We start from the raw sequence: 15314 nt of genomic DNA, 5'->3' as shown, positions 1-15314 counted from the left end.
ATGCAGGTTTTCCTGGGCACGTTCCGTGCAGCGATGCCCCAGGGGGCAGCCCGCCCGCGGGAGCAGGAGCTGCCCAGCTGGAGGACAGCCGGGGCGGGTGGAGGGGCGGGCGGCATCTGTGGGCGTCCATGACTCACTCGTGTTTCTGCTTCTCCGCAGACGGGGAGGAGAACTATGAGACGGACACCAGCTCTCTCGCCGGCTCCGTGGACGGCACGTCCGGGCGTGGCACGCAGGACACCGACCCTGACGCCATCCCGGTGACCTTCATCGGGGAGGTGGACGACCCCGTGGAGTCCGGGCTGTTTTCCAACAGGAACAACAACGCTGGGTCTTTCGACCGGGGGCGTGCTGCCGGCGGGCCGGCCCACCTGCCGCCGGCCCCAGGGGGGCCCCAGGAGCAGCGTGGGCAGCAGAGGGTGGGCGGGTCGGGTGCGGCTGCTCCTCCCCGAGACGCCGGGAGGGACGCCCGAGCGGCCTGGGCCGACACCGGCAGAGACACGCATCCCGTCAAAGCGGAGCCCTGGGTGACTTCCCAGCTCCGCCAGCGCGCCCCCAGTGCGCAGGAGACAGGCGGGGAGCCCGGCTCTGCTCTTGGCGGGGGGGCACGGACCACCGAGGCCGTGAGCACTCCGCCACGGAAGGAGAAGGACAGTGACGAGGAGAAGGACATCTCGGTGCCTCCGTCGTGGTGTCAGCGAGGCCAGAACCCAGGGGGCAGTTTTGGATTTAAATACGGCCTCACGACGTATAAAATCGTCCCCCCAAAGTCCGAGAGGAGGTGCTACGACAGAGGCGTGTCACTCTCCACGGGCGCCATCAAGATCGACGAGCTGGGGAACCTGGTGAGCCCCCACGTGAACGGGGGCAGGACCGTGGCGCTGCCCTCACCTGCTCTGGAGAAAGGCGCCCAGCCCCTGGGGGGCGTCCAAGCACTGCTCCGGCGGGCCGGCTCCCTGGAGAGGCGCTCTGGCCGGCCCCTGGGGAGCCCGGCCCGGGGACCCCCCACCCCCACGGCCCCGGCGGAGGCTCCACATCAGGACGGCGGGGGCGGGGCAGAGCCCAGTCCCCCGGACCACACGGCACCGTCGCCCCCGCAGCCCCCCGCCCACCAGGGTGACGGCAGGCCGCTGCCCGAGGGGCCCAGCCGACCGCCCTCGACAGCCACCTGTCCCGTGAAGGTGCCAGCAGCTCACACCACCCAAGTCCCATTCCTCAAGCCTCAGAGAAGGACGTCCAGTCAATACGTGGCCTCGGCCATCGCCAAGCGGATGGGGACCCCGCGGGCCCACGCCGACTCGGCGAGGAGGCATGACGACGCGGAGAAGACCCGGGGAGACGGGGGGCTGGAGCTGAGAGGGTGGCCTCGTGCCACGGAAGGGGACACCCCCCGTGGCCCGTGCCCAGAGCCCCACGGACGCGAAGGGGAGGCCAGGTCGCCCTGCAGCCACCAGCCCGACACCAACGGGGAAGCGTCGGCAGGGGGGCAGGTCGGCAGCCCCCCCGGGAAACCGTCCCCGCCGGACTGTGCGGCCGGAACCCGCGGAGGCGCCCGTGTCCCTCTCGTCACGGCGGCCCAGAGGGACCGGGATTCTGCGGGACCGAGCCGTGGTCCCGGCGGAACGCAGGGCGCGGGCGTCCCCAGGACCGGCTCGGCGCCGGACCCCAGACGCACCCCGGACGGCCCCGAGCGCCCACTCTCCGGCTCCGGAGGCGCTCAGGCCCCCGGCGGGCCCCTGGTGAACGGCTCCGGGTGGGTGCCCAGCCACGGCGAGCCTCCCCACGCTCCCGGGACAGCTGGCCCGGACCGCCACGCCGCCCTCCAGCAGGGGGAGAGGCCCGACGTGCCGTGCACGGACATCGAGGACCCCGACAGCACGCCGCCCCCCAGCATCTTTGGGCCGAAGAAGAAGTTCAGGCCCGTGGTGCAGAGGCCGGCCCCCAAGGACACGTCGCTGCACAGCGCCCTCATGGAGGCCATCCACGCGGCGGGGGGCAAGGAGAGGCTGCGCAAGGTGAGTGCGCAGGGCGGGGGGGCCTCCTTCCACCCCTGTCCGCTCGGGGCGGGGAGGGGCGCTGGGGTGTAGGTGGGACCAGGCTCCTCTCTCACGCACACGGAGGGGCCGAGCGGAACCGGCGGAGACAGGCAGCGGGTGGTGTGGGCTGTGCACCAGCCCTTGGGGCTCCCCCACCCTGGGGGCACCCCGGGGCACCCCGAACAGTCCGGGGAGCAGGAGGCGGGCAGTGGGGGGAGTTCATGGTCAGCCTGGGGCCCCTCCTGCCCGGCATTCTTCAACAGCAGTAGGCATTGAACTTGTTACAGGTGTAACCGCATTTCACTGTCACACCAAGTAAAACAGTCTCTCCGAAACCAGAGGGCAGCATGAGGTCAGGAGGGTCGCTGTCCACGGGCACCTTGGAGGTTGACGAGCTGGGGAAGCTGGGGAACGATTTCCTCTGATTTCTTTGTTGTTATTTATTTGTTTGTTTATTTGTTTATAGAGGGGGAGGGGGAGGAGAAAGAGAGGGAGAGAAACAACAGTCTGTGGCTACCTCTTGCACGCCCCCTACTGGGGACCTGGCCCGCAACCCAGGCCTGTGCCCCGACTGGGAACTGGCCAGTCGAGGTGACCCTTTGGTTCGCAGGCTGGCACCCACTCCACTGAGCCACACCAGCCAGGGCTCCTCCAGGTTCTCGATGAGGAAACTGAGTCACGGCGAGGCCCAGTAACCTGGCCCAAGGCCACCCTGCCGGCTGGTGGGGACCCAGGTCTGCAAGACCCAACAACACATTGTCAGCTCTGCAAAGCCAGGGCCAGGCACAGGAGGGACCTGACATCACAGGCCAGACTCAGATGTCACCACAAATGCACGGCGGCTGTTACTTAGCACAAGGTCACTACCGCCTCTCAGCACGACAGGCACCCGGCAAAGGCCCGGCGTTCCTGCATGCCAGGCCGGCACGGTCGGTCGGTCCGTCGGTCGTGAGCGCGACGCCGTGGTTTTCTCTCCTGCCACCTCTTGGTGCGCGTGTCCCCGTCGTCTGAGTGACGCGACGCGTGTTGACACTTCCTGTTCTAGACGGTGGAGCCCGGCGCAGAGGGAGGGCCCAAAAAGCCGTCCTACGTGGAGGCGGAGAGCGAGCACTCGGCCCTGCTGGCCGCCATCCGGGGCCACCGCGGCGCCTGCAGCCTGCGCAAGGTGAGGCGAGGGGGCGGCCGGCCGCGCGTGCCGGCGGTGCTGGGTCTTCCCGGCCGAGGGGAGCCGTCCCCCGGTGGCCCCCCGCCCCCGCCGCTGCCGCCCAGACCGGCGCGGAGGGGTGGTCACTGCACCGGGGTGAGAGCGCCCAGGAAGGCTCCCTCCCTTCCCCCCCTGCCCACCTGCCCACCCGAGCATCTCCCGAGTCCCCGGAGGGAGTCCCAGTGCGGCTTCGGGGCACAGAGCGGCCGGGGTCCCCAGGAAGAGCGTGGTGGACACACTGCGCACTGAGGAGGGGGTGGGTCCTCCCAGGCCCTCGGCCAGGTCGGGGGTGTGGCCTTGGGCCTGTCACATGCCCAGGCCGCAGGGAACCCGAAGGCCCCAGTGGGGCAGGACAGGACTGCCACCCTGCGGCTTGCCCTCGGTCACCGGCCACGGGGGGAGCCCAGGGACAGGGAGCAGACATGCCTCTGGCCTGACTCGGGGCAGGGCCATGTGCTGCCCTTGGAGGGGACCCTCGGGGTGCTGTCACTTAACCGCGTCTTCTCCAGGTGGCGTCCTGTGCCTCTGAAGAGCTCCGGAGCTTCCGTGAGGCCGCGAGCTCCGCGAGCGGGTCGGAAGCCTCGAGGCTGGAGGACCTGGCCAGCCGGCCCCCGCCCACACTGCCGCCCCCACCTCCTCCAGCCGCCCCAGCTCCCCTGGCATCCAGGACGGCGACCAGGTCCAGCTCCAGCCCCCTCAGCAGCCCCGGGGACGCCAGGCAGGCCTTGATGGACGCCATCCGCTCCGGCACAGGGGCGGCCAGGCTGAGAAAGGTGAGGGGTGCTGTGGGCATCACCGCGGAGCAAGAGGGACACGGAGAAAGGCCACTGCCTGCAGGCAGAGCCTTGGGCCCCGGGCAGCAGTGGGGTGAGGGTGGGGGTGGGAGGGGCGGCACTGCATCCCGCACCGCGCTGGCCGGAGGGCCCCGTGCTGCGCACCTCCCCCCGGTGGGCCGTCAGCCTGACCAGCCCCGGGGGGCGCAGGGGACGGTGTGTCCTGCCCCCAACCCCTGTGCATGTCCATCACCCCTGGCCCCGCAGGCCCAAGGACGTGCCGGACGGCAATCTAAGGTGCGTCTCACGCGGCGCAGTCCTCAGCCCGAGGGGGGCCGCCCCGTGACTTCTCTCGTTTCTTCTTCCCCTGTGTAGTGTACGAAACGGCTGGTTTCACGCCCGTGGGCCGGGCACACACACCGCGCGGCCTTGTGCTGTGCTGCCCGCCCGCCTCGTCCCGGGGAGGAAGCGGAGAGGGTGTGTCCCTGGCCACGTGGTCCCCAGGTCAAAGGGGCCCCGGGCCCAGGGCTGCTGGGACCTGTCCCGGCTCAGGACGAGTCTGAGACTGCGGGGACCCTCCCTCCCCGCCTGTTCCCAGGGGCTGGGCACTCGGGCCGACTGCAGGGCGGCGGCCGGCCGGTGTGGTTTTCTGAGCCCCCAGGCCGGGACCCTAGGCCGATGCTGCCGCACGGCCCTGCAGGGGAGGCCCCTGCGATGTCGTCCTCGTCTCCCAGGAAAGTCAGTGGGCTCAGAGGACCGGGGACCCACGTGGGGCTCAGCTCGGGCACAGGGAGCACGTGCAAGCAGGCAGTCCCTCTGCTGCGTGCCTGTCGGGGCGGGCGGCCCGCAGGGCGGGGGCCGCTGTCACACAGGCCTGCCAGCCCTGCCCGAAAGGCCGCTGCTCCCCACTCGGAGGACAGAGTGGGGGCCCCCGTCCCTGCGGGCAGACCTCGCCGAAGCCGGAGGTGCCCCCACATTCCCGGCGTGGGCACAGCCTGAACACCCACTGTCCCTCGCGGCCCTGGAGTCCCCAGGGCTTGTCTGTTGTGACACTGAGGCGTCCACGGCTGTGCGTGGCCCTCGGTGCGGCCTGAGACATCGCACAGCAGGGACGCAGCCCCGTCCCCGGGAGCTCGGCCCCCCCGCCCCCAGGTCAGGGCGCTGGGGGTGGGAAGTGACTCTGACGGATGGCGTGGGTGGGGCGGGGGTGGCAGACTTCACACGCTCCCTGTGGGGGGGGGGGCCCAGTTGGAAATTACTGACAGCTTCTAGGTTTTTGCATGTTTTAGTTTTAAGTTTCTACTGGTGAACTTAGGCAGTTCTATCCCGTAGAATGGGGGGACGTGAGGAAATGGGGGTGCATGGAGAAATGAGGGCCCTAGAGTCTGGGGCGTGCGCGCTGGGAGGGAGACGGGTCTGCGTGGTCAGTCCCAAGACTGCCCCTCGGCCGGACACGTGCCAGGCCACATGGAGAGTGCGCCGCACCCCCCGCCCCCCACCAGAGTGCTTCTCCAGGGGTCAGAGCCATGCAGGGGCGGCCACCTGGCCGCCCGCGGATCCCCAGGGACCTTGCCCACTGCCTTTGACACCGTTTCTCCAAGGGAAACCCGTGGGACATCGGCAGCCACAGTCAGGTTTGGGGGGCTTGAGCCTGCACCCCTGCAAGTTTCGAGTATTGACTGAGTGACTTCCCACTCCGGTTTGTCGCCGGAGCTCTGAGTAGCCTTTGAGTAACAGCGAACACGGTTGCTGCTCACCCATGTCGCTGCCGCACTGAGTGACGTTTGAGCTTTTCAAAGGAGACGTTTCTCTCTCCACCTTGCAGGTGTCCCCAGGACCCCGGGGCTGGGGGGGCGTGGGCGTGCCAGCAAGGGGCCGGCACTGCGACCGGCCGCCTCGGGCTGCCCCTCTCTCGGAGCACGCGCCCTGCACCTCCCAGAAAGCGGGGAATCAGCTGGGGATTGTTGGATAGAACGGAGAACGTTGTTGGTGCTTCGGGAAAGGAAGTGATCGGGGGGTGGGGGGGGGACGCAAGGACAGTGGCCGGAGAAGGGCCGGCTGGGCACCCGGTGATGGTGCAGGCGCGGATGGGGATGGGCGGGTCTGGACCCCAGGCCGGTGGCAGGACACCTGGGTGAGAGGGGCGGAGGCCAGGCCAACCTCCCCACCACCTCAGCTGGGGTCTGGCCGCCCCCAGCGGCGTCCAGGAGTGCACGTCACGTCCTCACTGCTCCTCGGAAACAGTCGGAGTGTGTGTGTGACCCCCCCGCACCCCCATCCTGGACACAGAGGCCTGGCAAGTGAACACGGGCGCGGCCTGTCTGAGGCCCTGACGCCCGAACCCTTTTCAAGGTGCCCTGGGCCTGAGAGCCAGGCCTGGGCGACCAGCATGAGTGTGTGACCTGGGACACCAGGTCCTTTCGCCCTCGATCACTGCTGCTCTCTAACGCGCCCCGACTTCCACGGCACCCCTGGGCGTCCGGGTGTCTCTCCGGATGCCGCCGCGGCCGGGCACCGGGAGCGGCCGAGCGGGTTGCTTCTGCGATCTCTCCTCCGGCCCGTGAGGGGGATGGGGACCAGGGCCGAGAGCCGTCGGTGTTTGGCCCCGGCCGGGCGGCTCAGTGCTCGGAGCGGCATCCCGTACACCAGCAGGTCGCAGGTTCGATCCCCGGTCAGAGCATGACCCTAGGTCCTGGGTTTGATCCCCGGTCGTGGTGCCTGCAGAAGGCAACGGACTGATGTTTCTGTCTCACGTCAACGTCTCTCCCTCTCTCTCTCTCTCTCCCTCCCCCTTTCCTCTCTCTAAAATCAGGGACAGCACCTCGTCAGGTGGGGGTGAAAAAAACACTCAGTGTGTCGGGCCAGGGATGCAGCCATCACCGGTGTGTGCACCCCTCGGCCCCCAGACGCCTGCACCCACAGCTTCCCACAGACCCTGAGTAACCGGGGCTGCCTCTCCCCTGCAGGTGCCCTTGCTTGTGTGACCCGCCGGGAGGACGACGGGACCGCGGCAGGAACGCCCCCGCCGGACGCCCACCACCCCAGCCCCCGGACGCCACGCGGCCGGGGCACCAGGACGTGGCACCCTTCCTGCCTGCAGCCAGACCCCGCTGCTGGTTTCTGGTCCCGCCCACGGTTCGGGGGGAGGCGCCCGCGTGCTCGCTGCCCCGGCTGCGGGGCTCCTGTGCCAAGGAAACGTGTTATTCTGCCTCTATTTAAAGTTGCCAATCAACGGTCCTCGCTGGCAGGCCGCTGGGGGCCGCTGAGACTGTGTCCACGTGCCGCCGAGGGGCCAGCCCCACCCAGGTCTTCGCGCTCGCACTCTGGGGGAAGACGGGGATGGAAGGGCCGTGCACTGCGGCGCAGGGAAGCCTGAGGTCTTGTTCCTGCAGGGCCTCGGCCGGGAGCCTGGAGGGTGCAGGGGGGACAGCAGACCGGCCATGGGGATCTGACCCACTGAGGCTCCAGAAGCCGGCGGTGACCGCCCGGAATGACACTCACACGGCGCAGAGAGATGGGGGCGGGAGGGGGCGCTCTGAGCCCCGCCAAGGCAGCGCCGCTGAGACCCGCAGGGCCCTGCAGGGGGCGGTCGGCACCCCGCCTGACAGCCGTCCCCAGGGCTGGGGGGTGGGGGGCTGTGAAGCGGCATGACCCTCCCCCTGGGGGGGCTGAGCGTGGAGCCCTGGGGGCCTTGCCCATCCCCCACGGGGCCAGGGCCGGGGACGCTGGGTGTCGCCGCGGCAGGCCCAAGATGGGCTGAGGTCTCATGATTTGAAAAAAAAAGGAAAAGGTGTCGACACGTCTGCCCAGCAGGCCAGGGTCCCCCCCGTACCGCGTGGCGGTCTCCTGGTCGGGCGGCCCGCAGTCACCGGTATTGATGAGGACAGAGGCCGCGGCGGGTTCTCACAGCGCCCCCCAAACAGAGCTCCGGAGACCTGGAAGGCAGCTCTCTCGGGGGGAAGCCCCCTTCCCAGCGAGGCCACCGGCGTGGTCAGACGCGGGGGACCTCCGGGACCATCTCGGCAGCACGGGCGCTGGGCTCTGCGGTGCCTGACGGACGTCACTCACCCTTCCCGGGCGGGCGGCGGGGGCACCGGCCAAGGGCTCCCAGACCTCGCCGTCTCCACACGCGTGTCTTTTCGTGCCACAAATAAAACACTCTGGAACGGTAGCCACGGTGCACGTGTCATGGCTTCGGCATGTCTGTGTGCACTGCCCCCTAAGTGGCGGGACTGCACTGGCTCACTCTGTGAATGCGGGTGGCACTGGGGGCCAAGGTAGGTGTGCCCTCACGTGGGTGAACCCCAAAGCTGGCCCCTCCCTCACTGCCCTCCCCCCGCCCCCCGCCGGCAGACGATACTGCGAGAGGAGGTGTTCCCGCGTCAGGAGGTAGCGGCACGGAGCATGCTCAGTGCTGTCTTGGACAGACAGGGAGTGCCCGTTCCTTGCTCCCCCGGGGACACGACTGGTAGAAAGGCGTCCCCCGCACGGCGCCAGGGGCAGGGGGTCGGCAGGTCTGGGACAGGGATGACTCGGGCCTCTGCTCCTGGAACTCCAGAGCTCGGGGCCCCACCCAAAGACACAGCTGCAGTCCTGTCCTCGAACCGGGTGTCCCAGCAGCACCCAGCAGCACCCAGCAGGGACCGCCGTGTCGGCAGGTGGGTGAGCTCGCCCGCCCTGCTTCTCGGGGCTGCCTGGGGAGCCACCAGGGCCCTGCGGCGGGGGGGGGGGGGGAGTGGGACTCAGAGAGCTGCACGTACAGGCGCACTCTCCCAGTGCACAGCCCCATCGGGACGCGCCCTGGGCCGAGACAAGCCTGGGGGGCTCTCACAGAGCTCGCTAGGGGGCACGGCAGGAGCCTGACTCGGGGCAGGGGGCGACCTCCAGGGGCTGCTCCTCGGCCCCACCGGTCCCGGTGAGGGGGGAGACTTCCTGAGCTGGAGGCTTCTGGCTCTGCCGCCCTGGGCCTGGTGGCCTTGAGTAACGTGTGGCCTGAGCCCTCCCTGCTCTGAGGCTGTGACCCCGGGAGGGGGGCGCGGCTCTTGGTCGCACGGTGTCCACCTGCTCCCGGCTCCCACGTCCCCGGTTCCCGTGTGCTCGGCAGGCTCAGAGCTGACTCTCGGTGCCGGCCGGGGCCCCCCACACCCTGGCGTCGCCAGCGACCCCCCAGAATGGCCTCGGGGTTCCTGTGGGCGCCTGCCTGAGAGGGGTGACGTTTCCGGCGTGATCTGTCCCATCGGAACGGCTGTTTCAGCTCCGGACACCCGCTCGCTGCGAACAGAGGGGCCCCACAGCTGCCCTCAGACGTGGCTCAGGTGTCGGCGCACAGGACAGGCCCCGGCGGGGGGCTGCGGCGGGGGCGGGGGGGTAGGAACGGCACTCTGGGGTCAGAGAGCTGGCCGCGCCTGGCTTTGTCGTCGTGAGTCCCCCCAGGCCACCTGATGGGGACAGTGACAGTGCCCCGGAGTCTCCTCATCTGCAACCCGGGCAGAAGCTCAGCAAGGACATTCCAAGGTCGTGAGCACAAAAGGGCGAGGGAGCAGGGTGCAGTCCATCGCCTCCAGCCTCCCGAGGCAGCAGGGAAGGTGGGAAAGAGACAGAGAAAGTTCTGGAAAGGCGAATGAAAGGTCCCTTCCAACGCCTCATGAGGCAAAGGAAGCCAACGCTCATCAAAGCACACGTCACAACCACGCTGTGTGGAAGGTGGCGGTGACCAGCCCCCAGCGAACATCTGAGTCCGTCCGGCGTCCACGTGCAACCCCTCCGACGACACGGGGCTCCCCCTGTGCCAAGGGCTGGCCTGAGCTTCCTCTTCCACCCACGTTTTTGGGGGGCACGCCTCCACACCTCTCACATCCCAAAGGTTAGCGTGGCCTTGTGCGTCACCTCCCTAAATGACACGTGTGGCCGGGGAAGAAGTCCAAGGTGCTCCCAGCGCACCCCACAGTGAACATGCTTGTCCACAAAAAGTCGGGGTCTCACAATGTAATCATCGTGATTTAACCAACTCCTCTATTCCCGGCTCCTCAGGGGCTGGGATGAGCCAACTCCAACGGGGAAAAAACGTTCAAGAAATTGGGCGACATTGATGAATCACTGATTTGTTGCAAACGGCCGTGGCTCGGCAGCAATGCGGGATTTCCGGGCACCCGGAGGGGACAGCAGCAAGCGTCAGGCACCAACAGTGTCCAGCGGGTGACCGCACGGCCTCGTGACGGATCCATCGGCTTTGGGACCCACAGGGGATGTGGGGATGAAGAGAGGACAGGTCTTGAGCAAAATCAGACGTGAGTGGGCCTCCCCGGGGCTGTCTCTGTCCTCTCCTTAAATCCCACCACCTCGGAGGCCGCGGAGCCGGGCCCTGGGTGGCGCGCGGCCAGAGCAGGGGGCCATGGCCCCTCCCGCGCTCGGGAGGAGCTGGGCCTCGTGGGGGCTGGGAGACAGGCGGGGCGCTACCGCACGCAGGGTGCCGTGGGACCGGAACAGAGGCCCCAGCCCCCCGCCCAGGGTGTCGGGAAACTTCCCCGGGAGAGGAGGCGACCTCCGCGTTGGTAGCCGAGGAACGAGGAGGCAGCCGGGGGTTCCAGGCAGAGAGAGAGTGTGCGCGCCGCGGAAAGTGCCGGAAAGCGTCCCCAGAGGCGGACAATGGAATGGTCGGAGCAGCAAGTGTGGGCTTCGTCCTGAAGGCGTCGGGGTGGGGGTAGGGGTGGGGGTTAGAGTCTCTCAGGAGAAAGTAAGGAGGTCCTTCCAGGGACATCGCGCTGGCGGCAGCGGGGGGGTGGCTCAGCCGGGCGCACGGGTGGGGGAGCGATGCCCGCATCAGCGTGGGAGCCCCAGCCCCCAGAGCGAGGGGGCGGGGCCAGGACCAGCTGTTGTCTATGGGGAGCGAAGGGGGCTTTCCCGACACCCCAGCTGCAGCTCCAGCAGGGAGTCCCGGAAGGAGTTGGAAGCTGAAAGCAGGCACCGGGCCACTGAGGGGGCGAGGTCAGGCCCCACAGGTGAGGTCAGACCGAGGACCCCCGCGATGCCCCGCCACCCCGTGAAGGGAGCACGAGGGACGCGAGGACAGGGTGCTCCGAGCTCCCTCCTGTGGCTGGTGCTGCCCCGCAACCACGGTGAGAGCGCGTGCTTCTGCGTTTCCCGAGTCCGAGGCGCCCGAGCCCGGGCCCCGGGCCCTGCAGCTGTCTGCGGCCCCTGTGCAGGCCGCCTGTCACCTGTGACAGAAACCCGGGGGGGCAGTGAGGACGAGAAGGGGGCAGGTGTCCGACACCCCAAAATGCACCTCCTTGGGGTATTGACCACCTTGAGTTGGTTATTTTTAAGGAACAGAAACCTCCGGGAAAAGCTCCTGTGGTCTTCCTCTCCGGGGAAGGTCCCTGTCCCCGTGGAGTGGGGCGTGGCACACCGTCCCGCAGAGCCCCCCTCCCTCCCGCTCCACCCCCCCACCAGGCGAGACGCCCACCCGGGCTCAGCCCGGCGGCCACACCCCACCACACCCGAGCCCAACCGGCCCTGCTGGGCACCTCGGAGCAGCGGGGCAGCCTCCTGCCCCCCTGTTTAGAGCGAACGCTGGGGGCCAGGGAGGCCGGGTCTGGCTCCCCCTGCCCCAGGTCCCGTGGGCTGGCCGGACAAAGCCCCTCGTACCCCGAGTCACGGGCCTCCTCAGGAGGTCTCGCAGGAGGGCAGGCAGGCAGGCAGGCAGGCAGCAGGGGCCGACTCCCAAGCCCCTGCGTCCCCAGAGCTGGCGGCCCGGACACACCTGGGCCTCCCGTCCCTCCCCTGTGCCGCTGTCCCCACCCCGGGCCCTCGCTCACCAGTTTCCTCCAGGAAAAGTGCAAGAAATTCCATCTGTCGTCCAAATAAAACTCACGGGGAATGGCTCTACAAAGAAATGACTCAAATAGTCTCCTTTAACCCCGGTATACGACGCCCCCCCCAGTGGGAGGGGGAGAATGTCCGTTACCACGGGAGCTGCTGTCTGTGTCTCGGGAACAGGAAACGCTGAGGAGGGGGTGCCCCGAAGCCTGGGTTTCACAGCCGGGTGCTGTCCCACTGTGGGCGTGGGGTTCAGGCAGGCCCACCCCTGGGTGCCCCCACCTCCGCCACCCTCGAGCCCCAGGACAAGCCCGGAGGCCACCGAGCCTGGTGTCCCGAGCTGCAGGGGTCCCTTCTCCCACCATCTGGCCATTGGCACTAACTCCGGGGCACTCGGCGACTCAGGGACCCTGGCAGCCCCCTGCTGCCTCCCACCCCCAGGACTGGGGTCAGGGCTGGAGCGGGACCCGGGGTTTCTTCATGACTTTTACCAAACCATCTGCCCTGCACCCCCTCTGGCCCCCGCCCTTGGAGAAGCCGGGGTCTCCAGGGTGTCTGTGTGGTGGCCTCTGCACCCCCGGGGCGTCACTGAGACGTGTCCGGCGGCCACTCCCCTGTCCCCACGTCACTCAGGACCTCGGAGAGCGGGACGGAGGAGCAGGGAGCGTTGCCCCCACGACAGACCACGTGTGCAGTGGCAGTGGCCCGTGGCTGACCTCCCCTGGGCCAGGCGATGCTGCCCTGTGCGCATCTGCCCGCCCGCGCTCCTGGCCGCCGTCCCCCCCGTGCGCCCTGTCGCCCGCCTCCGATGACGTGGGGTTCACTGGGACGCCTTGGACCGAGTCCTCCAAAGACTCGCCCAAGTGTCTGTCTGCTCTGGACAGTGTGGGTTCATGTTCTCTGGATGCGGCACGTGACAAAGCTGTCACAGTCCGGCCGTCCAGACAGCCTCAGGCCGTGTGTGGAGGCCGTGGCCCTGCCAGCGCCGCCCTGCCCGCTGCCAGCTGGGGGGGCCGACAGAGGGGTGTGCGGAGGCAGGTCCTCTCGGGGTTCCGTCACGCCAGGGATTGGACCCCACACCGTCTCTGTGCCTTCCCACTCTTGCTGGGACCGGGCTGTCCTCTCCGCAGCCCGGACTCTCCCAGGCCCTCGGCGGCGGAGCCCCTGCGGCTCTCGGCACCGGTGCCCCATGGGAGCCCTCCACACCCCCGTCCCCGGCGCCGAGAGCTGCCGTTTCAAGAAGTGACCACCCACCTGCCTTCCGTCTGCAGCCCTGTCCTCTGCGGCTCGCTGCCAGAAACGGACGTGCTGCCCGACGAGCTTGGCCGTGGTGGAACTGGGACGGGGCCCGTCGCAGAGAACGCCCGGGGCACCTGGAGCAGAGCCGCAGGCACTCCACCGCCCGCTGCGGGTGCCAGCCCGGGTCCCGGTGCCAGCAGGAGCCGTGGCTTCTCCGCGGGCCCGGGCCACGCCAGCGCCTGCCGCCGGCCCTCTCTGCACACACGCGACTTCTCGCCGCTCCACAGGGCACTTTTTAGGGCGCGGAAGCCTGCACGGGCTCCTGGGATTATCGGAGTACGAACGGCCGGAAGCGGGAAGGGGCCGGCTTTGTTCAGCTGGCGGCTTCTCAGGGGGCAGGGCCGCCCGCAGGCGGGGAGGCCCCGGCAGGCAGGACCGGTCAGGGAACGGTCATTGGATCGGTTCTCTTGTCTGTCCCTCCCTCTGGACGAACCTCTTCGGGAACTGGAGCCCCCCCCACCCTCCGTGCCCGGCACTCTGGGGTCGGCGTTCAAGGGCTGGGGTGTGGCCTGCAAGGTGGGTGGCCCGGAGGAGGCCGGGAGGGAGGGCAGGAGCAGGGCAGAGCGAGGAGAACGAAGCTCATCCTTCACGCCGTCCGGTCACCTGGCGGTGCCAGCAGACGGGGGAGATGCGGCTTTTAAAAACCACAGCCTCCGGGATTAATGCTGCCACCCAGATACGCTGGCCCGTCATCGGCCTCCGTCACGACTCATGAACACCCCGCAGAGTCAGACCGCGCCCCGGCGTTCCGTAGCTCGTCCTCGCCTGCACCCCGGGCGTGGGCGCGGGATGGCAGGTGCCGTCGGGCCATGCTGGCGCCACGCCATGAGTGGAGGTGAGGTGGATGTCGCCGAGCAGCCGCACCCTCAGAGCCCACCCAGTGGACCTCACGGAAGGCGCCCGCAGCAGGCTGCCCCCCTTCCCTGCTCTGCCAGGGATTTCTGGGGCTCCGGGCTGCACCGGGTGTCGTGGGAGGCTCTCGTGATATTCCGTGCGCGTGAGACATGGAGCCGGGCCTCGGAGAGACGGCCACGGAAGCAACAAGAAGAAGAACTCGACGGTCCAGTGTGTCACGACGGGAGCACAGACTCGCGCACTCTGGGGTCTGAGGACGGACACTCGGAGAGGGAGGCCCCCCCGGGGGCAGAAGCAGGGCCATGGGACAGAGTGCGAGGCCACTCCCTGGGAGGAGAGGGGGCGGACGGGGGCCTCTGAGCACGTCCGTGGGTCCCTGGACGAGACCCTCCTACCCCTGTACCTCAAGACGATGGCACCACTACACGAGACGATGACACGGTGTAAAGCAGGGGAGCGTACACGCACGCACGCTAGCTGGCGGACTCGCACTTCCTGGTGAGCGGTGAGCGCTCTGCACAATCACACCCCAAATGTAAAGAGACGGGAGACGACCTGGAACTTGACGCGCCGCCAGCACCCACATGGAGTGGGAGCTCCGTCTCCGGCCCCTGCAGTGGCCTGGGTCTCTGAGTCTGGTCGGCCTTGGAGCCCAAGGAAGTTTAACAACGAAATCATACTTTGTTCAGTCAGTGGCCTTTATGGAACAAAATAAAATCACAGAGGAAATGCACACGGGTCCTCAGTAAATGTTCGGCGACGCTGGTGATCAGGGAAGCATTGGAAGAGTAACGGCTGGTGTTTGCTCATCCCAGAACCTGATGCTGTCGTCAGCAGGTGAAGAAACAGGACTCTCTCCTGAGTGGCCCGTGGGACTCCGGCATCCCAGGCCGCGCGGCCGGGCACTCGGCAACGCCAGCCAAGGAGCCGCAGTGCTGCCACCTTTCATGGGGTTGGAACGAGTCATTGGAGTCCTGGGCTTTCATCCTAGAGAAATAACCACCAATATGAGCAAAACTTCAGCCAATAGGTTATTCATTACATATTGGTTTTGATAGCAATACATAAGTGAGCAAGTGGACAAAATAATCTAACCCCCCCCAAAAGGGAAAATAGTTTAATATCCGTGAGTGTTGTGCTTTTTATTCTCCACATTGTCCGCTTCGCTCCCCCAGCACCAGGTCCTGGGGTGGGGGGGGCATGTGCCCACTGGCCCTGCACCGCTGCCCTCCGCTGGGAGCTCTGCCCCTGCCCCCTGGCCGGCACCCCCACCACACACCACACGCCACCGGGTCCGCGCCCACTGTCCCAGGGAGGTGCCTCGGGTCCAGC

At 68.2% G+C, this 15314-nt stretch overlaps 1 protein-coding gene across 5 annotated transcripts in view; it reads left to right on the top strand.

Moving 5' to 3' along the window:
* COBL (cordon-bleu WH2 repeat protein) overlaps nt 1-8184 on the top strand; it is a 114855-nt gene extending 106671 nt beyond the window's left edge. For all 5 annotated transcript variants that reach the window (XM_045826911.1, XM_045826912.1, XM_045826909.1 and 2 more), the window contains 4 exons: nt 160-2015; nt 3082-3201; nt 3750-4013; nt 6980-8184. In XM_045826911.1, coding sequence (XP_045682867.1) covers nt 160-2015; nt 3082-3201; nt 3750-4013; nt 6980-6997 — 2258 coding nt within the window. In that variant the 3' untranslated portion in view covers nt 6998-8184. The remainder of the gene's footprint in view (nt 1-159; nt 2016-3081; nt 3202-3749; nt 4014-6979) is intronic.
* Nucleotides 8185-15314: the final 7130 nt, after the last annotated feature.

This window comes from Phyllostomus hastatus, unplaced genomic scaffold (assembly GCF_019186645.2).
Source record: "Phyllostomus hastatus isolate PE091 unplaced genomic scaffold, TTU_PhHast_1.1 phas_scaffold_78, whole genome shotgun sequence".
Classification (NCBI taxonomy): Eukaryota; Metazoa; Chordata; class Mammalia; order Chiroptera; family Phyllostomidae; genus Phyllostomus; species Phyllostomus hastatus.
Note: the sequence above shows the minus strand (reverse complement) of the source record. Positions and strands in the feature narration are given on the sequence as shown.